At 35.0% G+C, this 24,518-nt stretch overlaps 1 protein-coding gene across 3 annotated transcripts; it reads right to left on the minus strand.

The window, feature by feature from the left end:
- Positions 1-246: 246 nt before the first annotated feature.
- On the minus strand, positions 247-21,090 carry LOC114270959 (PHD finger protein ALFIN-LIKE 4). 3 transcript variants are annotated; one of them, XM_028212588.2, is made up of 5 exons: positions 20,726-21,090; positions 20,520-20,552; positions 13,626-13,854; positions 12,339-12,474; positions 247-769 (listed from the first exon to the last, which is right to left on the minus strand). In XM_028212588.2, exons 1-5 carry the CDS (start codon positions 20,820-20,822, stop codon positions 527-529), a joined length of 738 nt encoding a protein of 245 aa, XP_028068389.1. In that variant the 5' UTR covers positions 20,823-21,090; the 3' UTR covers positions 247-526. The 3 variants fall into 3 exon arrangements, with proteins under 3 accessions (XP_028068389.1, XP_028068388.1, XP_028068390.2); XM_028212587.2 differs by having other exon boundaries at positions 247-787; XM_028212589.2 differs by lacking the exon at positions 247-769 and adding an exon at positions 5,832-6,234.
- Positions 21,091-24,518: the final 3,428 nt, after the last annotated feature.

Here is a 24,518-nt window from a genome sequence, read left to right on the forward strand (position 1 = left end):
CAAGCCTAATTTTTTTGCACTTTTCGCCACTCTCACTAAACAAACACCCAAATAAAAATAAAAATGAATATTTACCATTCCTTTCATCAGAACCAAAATCACCCCAACCAAACTCATTTCTATAAACCATTAATGTTCGTAATCTTCACATCAAAACCAAATGATTAAATAACATAGAGACAACAGTTCAAGTGGATTGTAAAAAGCTTTTAGCAATCATCAGCTTATCAACAAAAATCACCCGAATTTCCTAAATCAAGAATTAAAATGTTTTTCATAAAAAACCAGGCTCCCACAACAGAAAAATTGTGTATATCCCAATTGAGAATCAAATTGAGTAGAAAACAAAAGGAGATACTTTCATAATAAACTAGATTGACAACACCATGATACTGAATACATAGACCTTCCTGACATAGCAAGAAAGGAAAGCTGACCAACAAAACAGTTAGTTGAGTTTGAGATGAGAAGAGACAGACGTACACAAGATATGAGAAGTGCCCATGGAGCCAAAAGGGATGTCAAGTCAAGGTCGCGCTCTCTTGTTGCCGCTGCACGATGGGCACTTGTACTGCTTGATGTGCTCAGCCCTTGCCGGAGTGATCTTCACACACTTGCCATGAAACCACCTCTCACATATATCACAGCAGATCCAGAACTCATCTGAAGCATAGTTCTCTCCACATGCCCCGCACAAGGTGTCCCCGTGCTCCTCCTCGTCTTCTTCATCCAATCCGTCGTCCTCATCCTTTGCCTTCACATATTTGACCTGGGATTCAGAACCTAGCTGTTTTCATTTCGAAAAGAACAGTTACAACAGAGGCATGCAATTACCGACAAATATTTATTTTCGACACTACTAAAAAAATTATTTAAAAATAAAATATCATCCATGGTCAGAGGAGAAGAACATCTTGGGGATACAAATGCTCCTCAGTGCACAATGAGATGTGCCAGCCTCAGGTACGAGGAAGGGGTCAGGAAACAGATTGTGTTCTCTTGTTGTCAAAACCTAACAAAGAAGTTTTGAATGGGGCCAAAACACTAATCAAATGCATCCATGTTAGAGGACTTCGAAGTATGAATTCAACACCACAAGGAGCTCCAAAATGTTTCATTATTGGTTCATATGCCACAATATAACAGGACAAATAGAAACAAGAAAATTTTAAAAAGAAAAAGTTAGAATGATCAGATAGGATAGTAGGAAGCGCTTAGTACAACAGAAAGATGACAAAAGATGGTAAACATATTGGTTTATCATTTCATAACACATAATGTGGTTTCAAAGGGGTTTCATCACTGTAATGATATAAACATAATTTGCCTAGACCATCAACTCTGGGAAATTCTATTTCCACACACCACATTGTCCCTGTGCACATCTTTTCTCACTCCACTCACTTAATAATTTGATTTTTAGGTATTTATCTCAATCCACACACCCCACATTCCAAATATATCCATTTAATAAAAAATGTGTGCACACCCTTATCTTTATCTTCTAAACTCTAACCCTAACCAGCAACCACCTCGCCGGCACTAATTTATTAAATTAAGTTGCATGTTTCTTTCTACTTACCTTAAGCATGCCAGTAGATCACTAAAGAAAAGTTATATCTACATTGTTTTATCAAGAAACAAGGTGCTTTTTCTTCTTTTGAACTAACAAATGTCCATGTCATTTCTTCACATAGCCAACAGTCAATACCACATCCCATGCTCCCTTTTTATACTTATCAATTATCAATCCTTCCATGTGATAATCCAAAACAGTGTTCCGCATATGGTATATAGAATTACAAAGACATATTACGTAAAGTATAAAACAGACCCCATAATATTTTCTTAGACTTCTAAAATGTTTCACAAATAATTGGTTCTACAACTCCAACCACGCTTATCTTCTTTATTTTTAATTGTTGTCGATGGCTACTGGTAGTAGGTAGTGACTAGGGTTTTGATTGAGGGTTAGGATTTGATTGAAGGAGAAAGGGGTATTTTGGTAGTTTCATTTCAGGACAAAAATGTAATAAATTTTTTTTTTTTGTTAAGTGTGTTGATAGAAAATATATGGTGTGTGGAAATAGAATTTTCCATCAACTCTCTTTTTAATCATTTATTATTTTATTTACTTCTCACTTGGTCACAACTCATCTTTTTGCATATTCCACATTATTTAGCATTTTACATAAGTAACGCCTCCCCAATTGAAGAGATGGTACACCCTCGAGATAGAAGTGGGGAACATTAACTCTAAGAAGAACAAATACAAACACAAAACACAAATATAAGCTGATACAAACACACTAACATAGCAATTTTCAAAAGATCCAAATACATACACAGTGAGGACAAGATGATTAATAATATATGTAAAATATATATTTACACAAAAATAATAACATTCATTTTTACCTCGTTAATATATTTACCTTTCAATAAATCAAAACACTAAAGAATCATTTTCTACAATTTACAAATTGGATAAGAAATTTAAATAAAAAGTCATGTTTGGCAACATTATGTTTACAGCTTTTTGTCTATCTTCAGAAAAAATTGACAACTTTAAACAAAAACTCGTTTGGTGTCCATTTTTGTTTCTAAGAAATTGCAAAGTTCATAAAATTTACTAAATTCTTGTAATAAAAAAATATATATATTATTTTCATTGTTTTTAAAACAAGTTCTCATTTCTTTTCCCCACTCACCCCCTCCGACAACTACCCACTGCCCATCGCCTCTATTAGTCACTGTTTGTTTAAGAGAGAAATCAAACTTAGGTATGATTAGGTTATCACCCCCTTTTATATTAAACTGGAAACTTACAATAGAAGCCTTTAGGCAAAATAAAGAATCTATAGCTGATGACAATAATGACAATTAATAAGGAGAGACAATAATAAAGATATTATGCTAACACTCTCACTCAAACTAGAATAAAAATATCGCTCATTCCCAGCTTACCAAGAGCATCAGGAAATTGTTTATTCCCAACTCCCTTGATGAGAAAATCCACAAGTTGTTCGCCAGACTTCACAAAAAGGATACATATAGTGACACTAGCGAATTTCTCCATAATGAAGTGCCAATCAATTTCAACGCGTTTCATCTAGTCATGTTGAACTGGATTGTGAGCTATGTTTATAGCAGCCTTATTGTCACAATATAGTCGCATGGAGTTTGGCTGATTAATTCCCAAATCACTTAATAACTTGATCCACAAGAGTTCACGCACACCTTGTGCCATGGCTCTAAACTCTACCTCTGCACTAGACCTTGCTACCACATTCTGTTTCTTACTCCTCCAAGTAACTAAATTGCCCCAACAAATGTACAATATCCCAATGTGAACCTTCTATCAGTTACTAATCCTACCCAATCGGCATCTGTATAAGCTTTCACCCTGAGATGATCGTGTTTGGAAAAGTATAGACCCTTTCCAAACGAAGATTTCAAGTACTTAAGGATTTGCATAACTGCATCCGAGTGTGCCTCGTGAAGAGCATGCATGAACTGGCTAACCACACTGACAGCAACAGCAATGTCAGGATGAGAATAAGATAAATGAGCTTATCAACTAGTCTCTGATATCTCCTCCTATCAACAGTAGCTCCGCCACTATCATCACTAAATTTCTAATTTGGCTCTAGCAGTGTGTCACAAGCTTTACTTCCAAGCATCCCAGTTTCTTTCGACAGATCAAGAACATATTTCATTTGTCCTTGGATTGAGCACCTTCAATACCCAAGAAATACTTCAGGGTTCCCAAGTCTTTGATTTCAAACTCGATTGCCAAATATCTCTTCAACCAAGATATTTCCTCAACAGCATCCCCTGTAAACACTGTGTCATCCACATGTACAATGAGAATTGTAGTATTACCATGTGAGAAATATTTAATAAACAAAGTGTAATCAGTCTGACTCTGTTCGAAGCCATATTTAAACATTGCCTGAGTAAATCTCTCAAACCAAACTCCTAGAGACTGTTTGAGACCATATAATGATTTCCAAAGTCTGCACACCTTACCCTTTGTCTAAAGATCTTCAAAGCCAAGAGGAATGTCCATATCCTCGTTCTCTAAATCACCACATAAGAAAGCATTCTTCACATCAAATTAGTGACATCAAATTAGTGAAGAGGCCAATCCAAATTAGCTGCAAGAGAGAGAAGTATCTTGACTAAATTCATCTTTGCAACCGGAGTAAATATCTCTTGATAGTCAACTCTATATATTTGAGTAAAGCCCTTTGCCACAAGCCGAGCTTTGCAACACTCAAGCGAACCATCCGCCCAATGCTTCACGGTATACACCCACTTGCATCCCACAGTTCGTTTGTCCCTAGGTAACCCTGTCAATTCCCAAGTACTACTCTTATGAAGTGCTTTCATCTTTTCAATCATGGCAAGTTTCCACTCAGAGGTGGCAAGAGCATCTTGAAAATGATTAGGTATACTGATAGAGGGAATCTTTGACACAAAGGCTTTATATGAGGGAGACAAATTAGAATAGGAAACAAAGTTAGAGATTGGATGCTAAGTACAAGACCTCACACCCTTCTGTTGAGCAATAGAAATATCAAAATTTGTATATTCATGAGGAATAAGGATTTCAGAGTTACCTGAACTCTCATCAGTAAGAGGAGATGGCAGTGGAAGATCAAAAGAAGTGGTCTCTTGGATCCAGGTAACCAACCTTTTATCTTTCTTTGTCCCTAACATAAATTTCCCTTGCTCTTGAATGTATTGGATCCTTTATTCCCAATAGCTGGTTCACATGCTACATCCTCAGCAATAGGTAATACTCCTATTCCAGGAATCTCTTCACACCAAGGCTCTCCCTGAAGAGATGATCGGGAAATCGGAGAGGACGAGTAGGACTATAACTCAAAGAAAGTGACATCCATGGACACAAATCACTTACGAGACGGATGATGATAACACTTATATCCCTTTTGAGTAGGTGAATACACAAGTTAGACACATTTAATGGAGCGAGGATCTAATTTACCACGAGTAGGGAAATGATTGTGAACAAAACAAACACATCCAAAGACTTTGAGGCGAATGAAAAACACAGACTAAGAACCTAAGAAGACTTAAAGAGAAGCTTGTTTGTGAAACACTTGGGCAGGGAGGTGATTGATAAGATAGGCAGCGGTGAGGACGACTTTACCCCAATAAGACGGAGGTAGGCCTGTAAGTGGATCGGATTCGGATCGGATCTATCAAAATCCGAATCCGATACGATTAAGACAAACCCGAATCCGATCCGAATCCGTTTAGTCCATATCCGATTATAGATATCCAAATCGAATCCGATGATTTCGGATATCCGATCCGATAATCCGATCCGATCCATTTATTTATTTATTGAGCTATAATTTTATATAATTTGATTTTTTTATTTTTATTTTTTCATTTTGTGTTTTTTCATTCAAATTGAGAATAATCGGATCGGATTTTTGCATATTCAATCCGTTTAATAAACGGATTAAACGGATTCGGATTATCGGATTATCGAATCGGATTTCTTGTAAACGGATTCGGATTATCGGATCGGATTCGGGTCGGATTCGGATTAAATCCGATCCATTGACAGCCCTAGACGGAGGCACCTGTACAGAAAAGGTCATGCAGCGAGCCATATCAACGAGATGACGATTCTTGCGTTCCGCAACCCCATTTTGCAAACGGGTGTTCGTACAAGATATCTGATGAAGAATGCATGGGTGCTAAAATACTTTCCTAAACTAGAATCAATAAACTCACCCCCATTATCAGAATGCAAAATTTTGACAACCGCACTAAATTAAGTACGGATCATCTGATGGAAAGTGCAAAACACAGAGGAAATTTCACTCTTTTCTTTCAATAAATACACCCAAGTCGTATGAGAAAATCATCAATAAATGTGACAAACCATCTATGACCTTTTAACAAAACAACACAAGATGGACTCCAAACATTAGAATGAATTAATGAAAGGCTCTGTGTTTATTTGCTAAGTTGACAAGACTCGCAATTAAACTCAGAAGCATTATTGTGCATAAAAGAAGAAGGAAATAAATGCTTAGGTAATAAAAAAGATAGATGTCCAAGACGCCGATGCCAAATGTCTTCCTTGGTGATCAGAAACTGGATGGAATGACGGATCAACTTGTCTGCGTGATCCAAGATGTAGAGACCATTCTCTGCTCTACCACTACCAATCATACTCGTGATAAGGTCCTGAAAAATACAATGATCAGGGAAAAAGATCACACTATAATTCAAGTCCTGAGTAAGACGACTCAATAATAAAAGATTAACAGAGAAATTGTAAACATGTAAAATTGAAGATAAAGGTACTGAAGGTGTGGCAAGGATTAAATCTTTCCTAGAAACAAAAGAAACAATACCCATCAGCAATCCAAACTTTGTCCCAACCTAAAGAGAGCTTATATTCCAAAAAAAGATCAGAAGACCCAAACATATGATCTGAGGCACTAGAATCAATAATCCAAACTACAGACTGATGAGATAGGAAAGCACTTGTAGAAGAGACTAAGTTACCTAACGAAGATGAAGATGCACCTCTAGGAATAGTGGAAGTCCGGTGGTCCAGCAAGTGACGCATAGCATCCTCAAACTCAAAAGAGGACATTCTAGACACATCACCACTAGGCTGAACAACTGGAACAAAGTCATGTGTATCAATTGCACTAGTATGATGGGCACATGGGTTAAAACCACGTCCTCTAGACTGTCCTGATCAACCCCCACGACTACCAGAGTGGTCACCACGACCACCGGATGGAGCACCGTGAAGTTTCCAACATGTCTCACAAATGTGTCTAGGCCAATAGCAATAATTACAAAACAACTTATCCTTCTTAGAAGGATTGTGTGTACCATGGGACAAACGATCCCCATCTCTCGAAGGAGCAGAGATTAAGTTTGAACCTTAGTAGCAGGAATCGTCTCAGATAGTGATGACTCTGAGGAAGAAGCGCGATTCTAAGAAAGATTCGCAGTAGAATCGCGAATTTGAGGAGAGGGAAACGTGAATCTGATGCGAGAAGGAAGCACTCTTGAGAGGGCAAGGAGAGAACCTGGTCGCTGGCTTCGATCATCAGTTCGACGACTTCGATCTCGCGCCCTTTGACTTCCCCTTCGAAACCCTAGTCTTCGTCCCTCTCTTAAACCCTAGGTCGCCGTCTCTCTCTCTTCGTCTCTGTTTGCTTCCCTTGCTTCTCTCTCAATCTATTCTGTTCTCTCTCTCCCTCTCTCTCCCTCTCCCTCTCTGTTTCCATATTTGACTTTGTTTTATACAATATAATATATCATATATATATAATATATATATATAATTTATAAATTATAATATTTGTCATATATAATATAATTTATTATAAACAATATAATTTTTATGTCTAAAATAAAAAATTATTTATTTTATCATATATAATATAATTTTTATTTATTATTTCTTTTTTATTTTTTTAACAGAATTTATTATTTCTTAACTTTTTAACATATAATAAATAAAATAAATCATCTAATTGTTCAAAAGAAATATATTTAACTTATGTATTATTTTTATTAATTATATTTTATTTATTATAATAAATAAGGAATAATAAAGTATGTTAAAATAAATAAAAAATAAAAATTAGATGTTTTATTTTATAAGATTTTTTTTTATTATATATCATTTAATAATATTTCTTCTGAACAATTAGATGATTTATTTTATTTATTATATGTTAAAAAGTCAGGAAATAATAAATTCTGTTAAAAAAATAAAAAAATAAATAATAAATAAAAATTATATTATATATGATAAAATAAATAATTTTTTATTTTAGACAAATTATATTGTTTATAATAAATTATATTATATATGATAAATATTATAATTTATAAATTATATGATATATTATATTATATAAAACAAAGTCAAATATGGACACGGAGAGGGAGAGAGAGGGGGGGGAGAGAGAGAGAGAACAGAATAGATCGAGAGAGAAGCAAGGGAAGCAAACAAAGACGAAGAGAGAGAGATGACGACCTAGGGCTTCGAAGAGAGGGACGAAGACTAGGGCTTCGAAGGGGGAGTCAAAGGGCGCAAGATCGAAGTCGTAGAACAGATGATTGAAGCCAGCAACCAGGTTCTCTCCTTGCCCTCTCAAGAGTGCTTCCTTCTCGCATCAGATTCGCGTTTCCCTCACCTCAGATTCGCCATTCTGCTGCGATTCTTCCTCAGGAGTGCAGAATCGCACTTCTTCCTCAGAGTCGTCACCATCTGAGACGATTCCTGCTACTAAGGTTTGAACACTCTATGGAGGCAAGTGGAAGCATAACCAAACGGCGACTCTCCTCATTCTGCACATAAGCAAAAGCTTCCTCAAGGGAAGGTAAAACGTCCATGCCAAGAGCACGACTTCGAACTGGATCAAACTCTAAGTTGAGACCCTCCAGAAATTTGAAGACCCTCTCATGCTTAATGAATTTGCGGTAACCCACACAATCAGTCGGGCAATTGGTTTATAATCCTGAAGATGATCAAAACGCTATAGCCATTGCTAAGAAAAGTGAAATACCGAAGAACAATCATCTCACCCTATACTGAACGCCCAATAGAATGGCACCACTCAAAGGTCTGTGAGAAATTCCCTTTTTAGGAATATATAGCAACCACGGTTTCCCAAATGTCCTAAGCAGTATCCATGGACAAGTATCCCTCGCCAATATCAGGAACCATCGAGTGGATAAGCCATCCCATAATCAAAGAATTCACAATCTCTCATCGATCATAACTAGAATCTATGATGCTTGGTGCTTTGATTATCCCATCAACATAACCCAAATTCCCTCGACTTTTCAAGAAAAGTACACTGCGACTAAGCAAAATAATTCTGACTATTAAACAACGACGTGGTGATTTTTAATTTAGAATTGTGGTTTTCGAATGTAGTAGTCATAATGGGACTTTTCCCTTTAGGTGGCTAGGAACTAGTGGTGGATTCACTAGTAATTTCAGCCATCGTAGTATGCTACTATTTAAACAACCTGTAAAAATCACTACTACTGGTAGAAAGAGAAACAACTGGAATCAAGGCACATATAATCAACCACAAACCATGGAAGGAGCAATACAATCAGTTAAAGCAAAGTCATAGGGCTATATATTGATCCAAAAAATAAACAAAAAAAATTGGCATAAAGTACTGTCAATCAAAGCAGGGAATGAAATACACCCAATAAAGAGGAGAAAAATTCGTAGAGAAGAAACAGAGAACAGGTGAGTCGATCAAAGCATGGGCTGGTGCGAAGGGTCTTATCGGGGCTGGATGACGTCACAAAGAGACCCAATGGTGGCTAAGGGACTTGCAAACCAAAGGAACCTGGGTGTGCCGAAACTCCTAACCTAGCATCGGATGATGCCAAAACAAGGCTAGGCTGCGTCGCTAGCCCTAGCGAGACAGAGGGTGGTCCAAAAACCAGGTTTGTGGTTGTCGGCAGGGGCTAGATGGCTGTCAGAGTAGGATGAGTGGTTGTCGAAGTGAAATGAGTTATGGTGGTTGGGTGGTGTAGCATGGTGGTTGGGTGAGGATGGGTAATGAGTTATTGCTCTGATACCATATTTGTTTAAGAGAGAAATTAAACATGGGGTGTGATTAGGTTATCACCCCCTTTTATATTAAACTAGAAACTTACAATAGAAGCCTTTAGGCAAAATAAAGAATCTACAGCTAATGACAATTAATAAGGAAAGACAATAATAAAGATATTATGCAAAAATAGTCACCATGTCCTGTTTAATAACGTTTATGTTTACAGTTCTTTTTTTTTTTTTTTTGTTCATATTTACCAAAACTCATTTAGTGTTTATTTTCATTTCTAAACAAACAATTTAGAAAATTTCCTAAATTCATTTAACCCAAAAAAAAGTTATTTTAATTTGTTTTGAAACAAGTTTTCATTTCTTTCTCCCTCCCGCACCCTCTACGGCTACCACCAACCACCCATCACCACTGCCAACCACAACATTCGGCCACTCCCCATCCTCAACCATCATCACCACCGACCTCCTCCAACCACCACCTCCCACCGGCAATCAGCTTCTATCAGTATCTCCGGCAGCCAACAATCACCTCTTACTACCTACCGTAAACCACCTCCCATTGGCAACAATCACCTCCGATCGCCGGCAACCATCTCTAGCCACCTTCTCTCACTTGTTTGTAAAACAAGTTTGTGAAATGCAAGGGTAGCAAACATATTTTTTGTTTTCGTTTTAGCAACAAAAAAAATGAAATAAAATAATGTAAACTATAAACATCAAACAGCACCAATATCTAAAACGAACAAAAAAAAAATGAAATAAAATAACATAAACTGTAAACATCAAACAGCACCAATATCTATTTTTAAAAGATATATCTTTAGACACATTGAACTTTTAACCCATGAGGTTCCTAGAAATTAAAACTTTTAAGGGATTTAGGAGTAACAGGTACAAATTCACATTGCTTTTTGTTAAAATATTGGCCCTTGATTTATTTTCTTCAAATTTCTACCAAGATCCATGTGTTTCAATTGACCAATAGACATATGAATCCCCCCAAGCATCTAACATGTGTCCGGTTTTAAAAATTATAAAATACACATATATATATATATATGACATTTGCACATGCCAGACCTTTGTAGCAAGAAACTCCTAATTCGGTGATGTTCTTACTAAGAAATGTGCGATTCCATACTCCTAAGAAACATGCCGCTCCCATCGAGAAAGAAACTTGCTCCCAACTAAGATAAAACCTCTCCAGCATACAAATCTTAAAGTAGAAGAAGCAGAAACAGAAGAAGAAGAAGAAGAAGAAGAAAAATTAAATTAAATTAAAAATTAAAAAAAACTCAAATTTATTCTAGTATTTTCTATTTACATAATATTTATTCATACTTAACAATGACAATTTGTAATTGACATCAATCTCCAACAAAAATTCATATTTTAACAAATATATTACAACTAAGTAGAAAAAAAAAAATTTAGAATGAAGTTATATATTCAACAATTTAATACATAAAATATATACATACTCCCATTGGCACTCCCAATCTTAGAAACTTCTATATGCCTTCACTCCTGCATCCCCAATCCCGCTCCCGTCCCCGCCCCCTGCTTTGTGCAACTAAGTGCCAAACATCAACACATGTCAAGAACAGGTCCAACTAGTGTCAATGTTAGATACGTGCACGGGACCATTCTTAAACATTTACCAACAGCCCAAATATTTTAAGATTAATTGAAGAATTGGATTCTTGTGAAATACATTCATATAAAAAGACAGGGTGGCTTAGTCGTTGAAGACAAGCCCTAGGATGAACTTATATTAGAACCTTCACGGTTCGATTCTTGCCATGAGTTCGCCGAATCTTACCTGAAACGTGCATCTTGTAGTTAGGGCGGGGGTGTATCCAGGGGTTTAGCCAACCCATACACAGGAAGTGTGAGGTGGGGTTACTTGCCAATGAAAGAAAAAAAAAGACAACCATAGGGCTTTTGGGGTTCATCACATAAGCAACATCTTTTATTATGACCTCGAGACAAAAAGAAAATCCACCACAGGTGCAGCAGATCTAGTCCCCAAAATAGTGACACATAAAAGTAAGTTCAATGTATGAAAGGCCAAAAGGAGAAAAAAGGCGCACACAAAGATAAAAAGAAAGATGAGTCTTGCTAAATAGGTTGGAGAAACATAGGGTGTGTTTGGTTTGGTTTTGGAAGATAAATTTTTAAAAAAAATCTTGGGGAAAGAGTTTAAAAATATTTTTGGTTTGTTTGGCTGTATATTTTGGAAATAGTTTTGGAATATGGGAGTTTGGGATGATTTTATATTTTATTGCAGTTGAGTAAATGTATGCGAGAGAAAAAGTGATTGAGAAGGAGAGAGGAGAGAGAAAAAGTGATTGATTGATGTATAGGAAAGAGAGTGATTTTGGAAAAAAAATTCAAAAAATTTCCAACCAAACAAAATTTTGGAAATTTTTTTCAAAAATTATGTTTTGAGAGTTAAACCAAACAAGGCCATAATCTCAAGATGATAAACCATCAGTGGTCGTGATTACTTGGCTGATTATTCACATTCAAATTCAAAGAGACATTCATGTTTCAATATGTGGCTAGAGTAGGTTGATATTATACTAAGGTCCAAAAGTGTAATGAATCAAGTTATAACCGGCTACAAATGGAAGACCAGCACCTAGCACAACAAAAATGGATAATCATGATAATATAAATTATAATTACTAGTTCAAGAACAGTAGAAGGATGCATCTTTTACCCCTTTTGAATTTGACTTGGGTTTGTTGCTGCTATGGTTTGATACTGATGACTTGTCCTTTACTTGTTTCTTTATGCTCCCAGTCACAACCTCAAATATTGTTGGCAGATCATTTATCATATTGAAGAGGCGTTTCCTGCATTACAAGTTCCAGCAAGATTTCATCACAAAATTGACCGTGACAATTAGCATAAAGTGACATTAGACAATGTTGTTGAACTACATTCTGTTCCATGCATATTCAGCTATTTGTGTTGGTGATATGTCTCATAACAAAATATCAACTATCATCTGAGCAAATGATAAGCCTCCTATAGGCAATTCCATCATTACACGTGGTTCAGAAGCCCTCCTGCAGTCCTGCCAACTGACGCTGACCAAATCAGTTTTTTGCAGTGCAGAAATGGTCGAAAAACTTTGGTTTAATAATAAGAAGGAAAGTGGCTCAACCTTAGCAGGCAAATTTTAAGAAGATGAAGTAACAGCAAGGCATCAGATTTAGTTTGGCTAATGAGAAGTGCTTCTCTTCAAATTTGTGTTACCAAAAAATGCTAATACCCTAGCGAATTACGTATTGGTACACATGTTTCGAAATATAGTACACTTCCATTCAAAAACAATAAATTTAATGATCCAAAGCGATCCTAAAAGTTTTTTCCAATATATTTCGTTAAATTTTACCTTAGGAGGAATAAAAATCAATTATAATGAACAAAAATTTAAGGTGACTTAAGTTTTGACAAGACAAAAACATAAAAAATGAAAATATTATATTTCATTAGATGCCTAATAGTTAAAATTAAATTATTGTAGAAGTACCTTAAATTCTTAAGTATAATACATATTCTTAAGTCTACCCTTATCGTACCACATTTTAGAGCATGTAGCGTACTGCGTTCCGTTTCTGTTCCACATACCGGAACGATCCAGGTTTCAGGTAACATAGGTTCAAATACATTGTTTAGGGAACTTTTTGAATGACAAAATAATCTAAATATAAGTAACTGATATTTTTCTAGACAATATGCCTTTTCATTTGGGCTTATTTTTTCATACCATAATGTATACAAAAATAACAATTTGAATTCCCCAGTTAGAATCAAATAAACCCCATATAATCTAATGATTCAATTTGGATTGAAAAGAACAAAGAAAAAAGAACAGCAAACTAAAAAACTAGAATGGTCAAAAAGAACAGCATGTTTCAATATAAACCACTTTTCTAGCAAAATAGAATGTCTAAATTTTCAAATGCACCACGCTTGGGGTGAAGGGAAGGAGAAACACCTGTCAGCTTTATCAAAACCAAATCTAGCACCAAAATAGAACGCCACAGCAAGTAACCAAGCATCACTGTGAACAGCAACTAGAGCCAACCAGTCTTTCTCTTGCATCCCATCCCTGGCAAAGTTAATGCCTAACGCAGGCTCTGGGAGCTCTGGAGGCACCTCTTCAGCAGGTAAATTAACTTCCCATTGCTCACTAGGGAACCCATACAGACAAAGATTTTCTTTTTCTGCAACGCAAGTGAGTTTTTCAAAGACAATAAACATCAATATTGAAACAGTCGCCACAAAAAGTTGCTACAGAATCACATTCGCAAAAAATAGCAACAACTTAGTCATCTAAGCGGGAAAGGTAGTTAAAATTTAAAAATCCCCCTCAAATGAAGTAAAAGCACAAGCAATTTGATCTAATAAACAAAGATAAACAGTCAAAATTACAAATTCCTTGGCATGGTCAAATTAATGCATGTAAGAAGCAAATATAATAGAGAAGTTCAGTTACATGTTTCACAAGCAATTTGATCTAATAAACAAAGATAAGCAGTCAAAATTACAAATTCCTTGGCATGGTCAAATTAATGCATGTAAGGAGCAAAAATAATAGAGAAGTTCAGTTACATGTTTCACAAACTATTCACTATGCAGCACCACACTATAAAGCTAATGAACAAAACATGAACAGCATTATTTAAGATTAGTTCTCAACATATACTTAACCTAGGAAATGCCATAAAACTTTTGTTTACCCTAAACTACAAAGGATACATTTATCAGAAAAAATTACAAAGCCTATCTCTCTCCAAACTATCCTTTAGAGCTCTTAAATGGCCAATCCAACAAATATTTCTCATTCAAGAACAATTATCTATAAATAATTATAAACATTATCTCCTTTCTTTAGTGAGCATGAATAAAATAGAATTGATTTAGAAACATTGATGCATGCAAAGGTTCATTTAAAACCACCAAAAGGCTGCAACCTATGAAGCATGGCTACTTCGACAAAATGTCGTACCCGTACCGGGTAGCTACCGACATATTGTACTTCTATATACGTACCAAGTACACAAAACATGTACCCAAATTTTTTCTTTTTAATTTTTGACGTACCCAGACATACCCAATATATTTCTAAGCAGTACCGTACCTCAGTCGAAACAATATTTTTTCCTACTACAGAGATAAAATTCCTTTCACTAGAGTTCTTTTTATTTTTAGTTTTATGATTAGCATGATTATAAAATTAAGATATGGTTTGTAAGTTATTTAATATAATGACATTTAATTTCGGTTTATACCTTTACTTTTGACATTAAATGTTAATTATAGGTCCGATCTTAACAAATTAAGCCATTTAATCAGTTTTTGCATTCCTCCAAATTAAAAATAAACAAATTTTTACAAACGCACCAAGCCGTACAAGTACCCTCCTTTTCTTGGATTTTACCGTATTGACGTACCAGAACTCGTACCCGTACCCATGCTTCATAAGCTGCAACACCTTTTGGATCAATAAGATGTTGGGGGCAGAGGCAAGAAACTTCTCTCAAGTTACATTCACATAGTCATAGCCATTCACCCAAATGAAAGATCATCCAAAAGAATCTACCAACTTATGTTAAAAACGGCAAACTAAAAACCCTCAAGGCACTAAACAATCCATCTTCATATGCGTGCAGCAAGAGACAGAGATTATTAGAATACACTGGAGCCAAATTTTAGCTCAATTATTGCAAAGAAACTTCTAAAGCTCAAATTTTGGCAAAAAGCATCATGAGTGCACAACATGTCTACCTTGAAGGTAATGGAAATGCCACATAGCAGCCTACCTCACAACTACGCTGTGTCAGTCAGAAACCAGTGATCCATTTAAAATGGTACAAGCAACTCCATGGTAATTTCTCCTTGTACATAGAAGTGACAAATAGAGAAGTCACAACATGGTGAATGACATCAAGCACCATGGGTTGATTAAATAACAATTACAATAAAAGATGAGCAGACCTGCAAAGGCAATGATGTCGAGAAAGGGAAGAAGCAGAGAATCATAAGAGTGAGAGACTCTTATCATGCTAAAAAATCCAAGAAGGAATCCATAACTGCATAAGTTATTATAAATGTCTATGTCGGCATTGTATAGTGTTCACAAAAGACAACCAAATAAAAAGCCCTTTCTTCCACCACAACAAACAACAAAAAAAGAAGATGAAGAACTGAATGCTTTAGTAAGATTACAAAAATCTGAGGACTCCTTTTCCTTCCATTTCTTTTATCATCCACTCTGCAACATCTAAGAAAGCATCTCCAAACTGAAAATAGAAAAAGCCACTTACAGATATTTATCCTGACAATTATAATATTATATAAGAAAGGCACAAAAAATACTTAGGTAGGTGAGGTTTTTTTTTTTTTTTTTCCCCTGATAAGAAAAAGAGATGGGTGAAATTAAAACCATATGATTAAACATATTTAACATAGGTTGGAGCAACTTGCTTAAGCCTCTTAGTTTTGCACATGGTTCTTAGAATCGTACAAGTCGCGATTCGATAGGAGTTTCATGCTACATGATACAACTCACAAGTTCGAATCGGAAATGCCTCTGAAACGCACGATTCAATATGTGTATCGCACAGAATTGTGCGTGTCACAAGATTTGGACGATTCTTGCAATTTACAAGGAAATGCATCATTTTCTTTCTTTCTTTCTATTCGATCGATTGTCACAGATGTTTAGTTTAGATCAAACCCATGACTCAAATGACTGTAAACAAAACAAAAAAGTTCATATCTGAGAAAGAGACGCAGAAAGAAGAGCATACCCATTTGCCACTATCTTCACCATCTCCTTCATCAGGTATGCTGATGCAAAGTATAAGAAGCTCAAGGAAGGCTATATTTAAAGAAACAATGATATTTGGACATTGGCCTGATTTCATATAGAAATCTTGTATAATTATGTTTCTAGTATTATTAGTTTTATTTTATAATTATATTTATGTTTTCTAGGATTTTAAGCTTAGGGATATTTTGGTAATTTGAAAATTTTCTGAATATTGGTTGTGTGGATCACCCATGGATTGTCTTATGAGTTAGGTTGTTCAATTAGTTTTTATTTATATTTCTTGTTTAATCCTAAATTAGTTTTAGAAGTCAAAATTTAGTAGTTTCCCTTTTTGATTATGGTTGGTTTAGGAAGTCTCAAGTCTATACAAAGTCGTGTAATACTTCTAACTCAATAGAGTTGATATTTTAAAGAATTTCAAGAGCTTTTGAGCTTCTTTATGGATTGTGTGATGCAACCAAATTCAAGGTGTGATGCCTAAGGGATTCTTTGAGTGATTCCTAGACCTATCTTCTTTTTTCTTTTCTATTTCAATTTACTACCATTCACAGCCCTCTAAAAGTGCATTTTTCAACCTCAAAACCCTATCCAATCAAATCCAAATCAACCATAATCCCTTCCATTAACCCTTGAAACCCTAAATTACTCACTGTTTAGGCCATCAAATAACCTCTGTTTTCAAAATCCAACGTTGTCCCTACTTGTCCTACATCAACTTAGTATCAGAGCTTAAGATTCTGCCATGATATTTTCACATTGTGGGAGATCCAATATAAGTGGATTGACTTGGGAGGAGGGTAAGGCACTTTTTAGAGAAAAAATTCGCTAAGGAATCTTCAACATGATTTTCTTGAGCAAGGTAATATGCGTGTGGTTGATTATACATGAAAATTCAAGAAATTTTTTATGAAGTCTAGAGTAGTAGAAAGTGAACGGATGACTATTGCTCATTTCAAAAGTGGATTGAGATATGGAATCACAAAAAAGATGTCTCATGCATATTTGGAAGATCTTGAAGATGCTATTGAAACAACTATGCAATTTGAATTTTTTGTAAAATTTAAGGAGAAATCTACTATTTTGAAGCCTATGCAGAATGCAAAAGCTATCCAGCAAGACCAGCCAACATGAACTCCAAAATGAAGGGTTAAAGTGCCACAAAAAGGTCCTGAAAATTCACAAGAAGATGCGCCAAAGCCTAATGTTATTTTTAGGGATCAAAACCCTACACAGTTGAAGTTGCAAAGCAAGGAATTTGTTCAAAATCTGCCTAACGAGAATGATGGCCAGATTATGAAGGATGAGAAACCACCAATTGAAGCTCCATGTATTGAACTCGAAAAGGCTAAGCGTGAAATCAAAGAAATTGTCATTCCTTGTGCTCTTGAGAGTAATGAATTGAAAAGAGCAATTGCTAGTTCAGAACATAATACCTTTAGAGGTCATGACATTACAATCTGAGGTCGCTGATGAATGTGCTCCAATCATATTTAGTGAAGTGGCCAATAGTGAATCAAAAGATGATCTTGTGCTAGGTAAAGAGGCTAAAAAGAAAAGAATCGAGGTTGTTGCCAAAAATATCGAAGAAAGTTTAATAAAAACTGATTTGGATGAATTCAAAGATGCGTTTCCTATGCTAATTGACTTTGTTATTCCAAAAAAATTTAGTGGCAAGATTGAAAAGATCAATCTCTCATTATTTTTGTTGCTATCTCCAATGAAGAAAAGGTGGCATCAACTTAAAGATTTTAATTTGAAGCCATGTAATGCTTTTAATTCAATAGAGTTGATATTTTAGAGAATTTCAAGAACTTTTGAAGCGTCTTTATGGATTGTGTGATGCAATCAAACCCTAGGTGTAATACCTAAGGGATTCTCAGATTACTACACCTATCTTCTTCTTTCTTTTTCTTTCTCTTTTCTGTTTCAATTTACTATTCTCGGATTACTATTCACAACCCTCTAAAAGTGCATTTTTCAACCTCAAAACCCTATCTGCTCACCTCCAAATCAACCCTAATCCCTTACCCTACCTTAGCCTTCAATTTAACCCTTGATACCCTAAATACTCACTGTTTAGGCCATCACATAATCTCTGTTTTCAAAATCCAATAATGTCCCTACTTGTCCTGCATCAAATGCATCTCCTTATCACTCTACAACTCTACTGCTCTGTTATCTCTCTCTCTCTCTTTTTCTTTTTCTTTATTTTGACTGAGATTTTTTTTTTTTTTTTGGGGCGGGTAGACGTAAAGCAGTTTCTAGTAAAAGAGAGAGAGAGAGAAGAGAGAGTGCGTGAACTTGTGCTTGTCTCTTCGTTTGTCTAAATCTTTTTGGCTTTGGTGTTGTTGAAGATAGCCGTATACAAATAAAGCTATATGACAGTTGTTTCCTCACCCTTGGTTTAACACGTTATTTTTTGGGTAACACACCATTGGTTAAAAAAAAGCAGGTTAAATAGAAGTGCAACCTGTTGGCACTTAAACATTAATTAACTTAGAAATTAATAATCACTCATTAAAAATAAAAAATTATATTAATAAGTAAATTATTTGCTCAATAAAAACTTCATTATATGTACATACATACATATATATATTTAAATATATTTAATAAAAAAAACAGTAAATCTTACGATTCACGATTCGATACGATTCACAATTCAAAATTTTAGTAAAATGATTCGGGATTCGATTTGCTATTTGACAACCATGGTTTTGCATTTTTATTTTTTTAGTTTTTTAGATGAATTTTTGTTAGCTCTTTCCTAAACACACAAAGTAGTAAAAATGGAAAAAGTACATTTCGAGAAATCAGCTAGTCAATGACCCAATCTGGATTATCAAATCATGGTGCAAATTAAGATGCAACTCTTCAAACTTCTTTGCCACATGGCTTGATACCAAGAATGGACTACAAAAATTAATGGATAATCCGATTTTCTAATGAACTTGACTGAAATTAAGGCTGCAAACAAACCGAGTCAAGCCGAGCTTTGCTAAGTTTGAGCTCGGCTCGTTTACTGAGCTCGAGCTCGGCTCGTTAAGTAACTGGGCTCGAGCTCGAGCTCGGCTCAACTTATTAATATTAATGAAACTCAAACTCAGTTCGGCTCGGCTCGATAAGATTTCTTTTAATATTATTTAAATAAAAATATTTAAATAAAAAATATTATTATATTATTTAATATATAAATAACATATTTATTATATAATTTAAATAAAGATAAATGAGCCGAACTTATGCGAGCTCGAGCTTGACTCGTTTACTAAACGAGCTTAATATTCGAACTCGAGTTCGGCTCGTTTACTTAATGAACCAAGCCGAGCCTATGCATGAATAACTCGGTTCATTTGCAGCGCTAACTAAAATGCATTCTTGTTAGGAAAGCAGTTACAGTTTCAAGGCAACTGGCCTTAGAGTAGTGTATTGAACTGCAGGACAAGGAAGAGAGAGGGCAAGGTTGCTAAAAAGTTCATATAGTAAGATGCGTGAGCCGGGGGTTTTGTCAGAGAATCGGTGTCATAGTGGTGCTACGAGATGGTGATTTATCGTATAGTAGAATAGATCCTCGGGGCCACACACTGGGAAACAATCATTATTGGACAAACAGGTACCCATCCAATTCTTGAAAATGGAATTAGGCACACCAATAAATGCATAAATGCATGGATGCAGAAACCCCTATCTTTGAGAGTGTAAGTTCAAATGCAGTTATGAATCTTCTTAAAGCTCGAAAGGTAATAAATACACACACATACACGAAAACATAAGCACAATCACACATACAATTAGTCAGCAAGGAAGATCCAAAACTGCAGAACCAAAGGATTCAATTACTACCAAAGCAGAAAACTAGAACAACAGTAACCCAAAATGAGGAAAGAATCACATAGGGAAGCTTTTCCCAGCATACCCTAATTAGTCAACAGCACCACATTGTAAAACACATCGTAAAACTCGAATCCAAATCAAATCCACTGAACACCAATTGAATACACAAATAAACACATATCTCTCCAGAGAGAGAAAGAGAGAGGAACCCTAACTAACCAGGATCGCATTGCTGGTAGAATTCTTCGACATCTGCAGAAAATGCCAAAATTTATTAAAAACGCATCAGAAAATGTGCCAAAAACAAAACTATACAAAACCCTAAGACTCAAAAATCTGGAAAACAAATAAAATTGGAGAAATTATTGATTATTGATTATATTAACAAAACACACACACACGCATATATATATATATATATATACCAGTAGTGAGGGCTTTGATCATGCCGGCTCGGCGACCCTTGAAATCCCTGAAAACCTCCTCCACTGTTCGAGGGTTGTACTGTGCACCTCCGTCCATGGCCGTATAAAAAACACGCACACACAGACACAGAGCTTCACAACGAACCCAGGGATTTTTCAAAAAAGTTAAATATATATTTATATAGATGATATAATCAGAAATTAGAATTTTTCAAGCTGAGTGAGAGAGTACAAAAAACATAACCCATTTGCATTTCGCAATTCACTACACCAACAACAACAACAGAATTGAGAAACAGAGAGGGATTGTGGCTTTCAGAGGGAAAGGGGGCCAAAATTACTTGGACTTCCATCCGGGTATGGGTAAAAAAAAAAGACTAATAATATATTAATTAATTAATTAAGGGTAAATTACAATTACCTCCTCGAGATTTAGCGTAATTGCATTGCAGAGATTTCTCCAATAGTTTCAATAATAACATTGACTTCATTTACTTTTAAAATTATTATCAACATGTACCGCATTATTAATATATTTGTTGATGTCATAAGTAGTAAAGCCAAAATTACCAAGATTGCCCCATTAGTTACTTGTCTATTCACATAATAACTTTCATTTATCTCTCCTAAGGTTTTGTATAAAAATTAATAAAGACTTGTGCATATTTTAGCAATGTTGAATAAAATTATTAAATTTCATATAATATTAAACTAAAATCCTAAATTGTTAAGATATTATTAACGTATTTAAAAAAAAATTCTTAATTTTCATTAATAAAATATCTAGGAATAAATATTATCTCTAACATTGATTTTTTTTTTTATGACCAGGTATCCGAGTCAGTTTTTTACGCACCTCGATTAATCCCAAGACCCACGCAAAGCGCCCCCTCTATGTAAATCGAGCAAATCTCTAGCAAAACTTGCGGTGGATTGGGCAAATCTCAAGCAAAACCCGCGGCATGACCCCAATAAGTTGATAACACCTAATGGGAGTTAAACCTAAGACCTAGAGGAAGCACACCCCCAGGCCCTAAGTTACACCCACTAAGTCAATGTTATTATAGATGACACCCTAATAATTTCGCATAAGACTTATTTCACAGTACATATGAAAAATAAAAAAATAAAAAAAACATAAAATTTAAATTCAATTTAAACTGATGCTTTTATTATTTGAATTTAATTTTTTTTTTACAAACAAAATGTTAAAACAAGAACTTTAGTTTTCTTAGACAAAATGAATTCCATAGAATCCATAGAATAATTCTTGAATATTGTATATTTTAGTAAGGGAAAATTTGTGAAATATTTCTCTCCAGCTTTTGGTGGTAGTAGAGGTCCAATATATGTTTTTTCTTATTAGATAAGATCCCTTCATAATATTATTAGAGAAATTTTAACTAGTCACACCGAAAGTTCACCTGGGCAAATTTCTGCGATGAGTTGAAATTTTTCCGTACCAAAATTTGTCTGTGCTAAAATTTCTCTGTGCTAAAATTTCTCTGTGCCAAAATTTCTCTGTAAAAATATTGAAGGACCCCAACTACTATGAAAATGTTACATATCATTTATCTTATAAAATCTTAATATCAGGGATCTTAAGCTAAAATCTCTTTTAGTAATTGGGTCATGTTTTACCCTATAATTCAAATAAGTTTTTTGTGCTTTGTATTATAGTTTATAATGTGAGGAAATCTCAAGTTCCTCGTATTTGATTCATCAATATATATAAATCTATAAATAAATAAATAAATCTATAGAGATTAACGTATTATGTCTCACCTATATTATGCAACCTTAGCTTAGAAGAGTAAATATGTTTAATTAAAACGAACAGCTTCAAGGTTGATTTTCTTAAATAGTAAACAAAAATTTAATATGTTACGAAAAGGAAATCATTTGCATATTTCGCTATATGGAACCAAGACCCATATAATGACCAACATATATACACTAAAACAACCATGCATTTTATTTTATTTTTAAAATTTATAGAACAGCCGGACGTTAAACATCAACAAATGGCTATCAAACCTTATGTTAAATTAAGCATTCCCTTTAGAAAAATTCTACTTACACCATAATTTTATCTCTCTATACCTATTTTCTCGTTACACCATTAAGAAAAAATTGAAATTATCATTACACCCTTTCATAATACCAAAATTAACACTAAATTAAACTATTTTCAAAACCCCTACAAATTTTTCGTGTTATACCTATTCCTTTTGAATTACTCCAGTGTCATGTTACCGAATAAATTATATTTGTCCAGTTATCTATTGTTGCACATTTACAGATTCATTTCCCTTAAAACATCATTTTCTTTCTTAAGCAATACCAACATTTTTTGTAATTCTAAGATTGAAACAATAAATCATGTACTATTAATGTGTCTTGTATTTTGGAAAGTTTGGCCCAAGTTGCTGGATTGGTGAGGAATTCATTGGGTTGTTCCTGGGACAATTGAGGGGCTATTTCACTAGTTGGCTGGGTTTAAGTTCAAAAAGTTTGATTGGTCGATTTGGAAATCTATCCCATTGGCGCTAATGTAGTCCATTTGTAAATGTAAGAACGAGTGTGTTTTTAATGGAGCACAACCCCAAATGGATGAGCTCTGCGAGTTGATAAAGGTTAGGATTGCAATGTGGATTAAGTATCATTTTCCTACTTGTGCTTGGTCAGTCCATGATTTGGTGTTCAATTTGCATCAATTGCTCTGGTGCTCTACTTTATGGATGGCTATTGGTATGGTATTTGGTTCATGGGCCCAGTCTTGGATTGATACAATTAATGATTTTGGGTGTTCGCTACTGGTTTGTTGTTACTGCTTACTAGCTGTTGGGAGGTTTTGTTTTGTTTTCTATTTGTATTTTTCTGTTGGTTTCTCACAAACTCTTGAGGATTATGCTAGCAAATGATTGGGTATACTTTTTGATACCAACCTAGTTGGGATTGAAAAGTTATACTTTGATGCTCTATAGCAGCTCAGGTTAAGACCTGACCCTTTCATATTCTTTGATCCAGGATCTGGTACTCATTGTTGTTGTTTACACTCCTTATTGTCTTGTTGTGATATGGGATTGGTTGTTTGGAGTTGTTAGTCTTGTCTTGAACAGGTTAGAAATTAGAATTTCAAAAAGTCTTCTGTATGTTTGTTGTTGAGTTCGCTTGAGTGGTCTTTGGTTCCTTCTAGTATCTGTGTCTATAGTGTGAACTTCTAAAAGTGGGGTGCTCTTCACTCAAGCCATGGGTTGGTCGCTCAAGCGATATTCTATGTATGAAGCTCGAGCGGTATTTATTTCGCTCTAGTAGTCTCTTACAAGTCCGAACTCCTAGAAGGGGATCATTTTACGCTCAAGCCATAAGTTGATCACTCTAGCGGTTCTTTGTGTCTAACGTACGAGCGGTGTTTTGGTTGCTCAAGTGGTCTGTATGTATATCAATATAGGAAAAATATCTTTTTCTGTTATTTTTTATATATCTCTCTCTAAAAGGTAATATTATCAGATTTCTTCACTCTATTTCTATCTCTCTCTAGTTCTTGTCTAACCCCCCTTATACACTCAAAATCCATTGGTCTCGCCGCCATAGTTCTTTGAGAGAAAGTGTAGTGCACATAGATGTGAACATTTTAATCGGCAAAGTTCTAGTTTTTAGCTCCGTCAAACTGTGGGTCTAGTTCTTCTCTCCTTCTAATCTTCAGGTAGAAATTTATTCAACCTCTATGTGTGATTTTTAGCTTTGTTATGTGTTCCTTGAAAGTGTAGTGATTTAGGAGTCGTGGGTC

Source organism: Camellia sinensis, chromosome 5 (genome assembly GCF_055761805.1).
Source record: "Camellia sinensis isolate YWXY chromosome 5, ASM5576180v1, whole genome shotgun sequence".
In the NCBI taxonomy this organism is placed as follows: domain Eukaryota; kingdom Viridiplantae; phylum Streptophyta; class Magnoliopsida; order Ericales; family Theaceae; genus Camellia; species Camellia sinensis.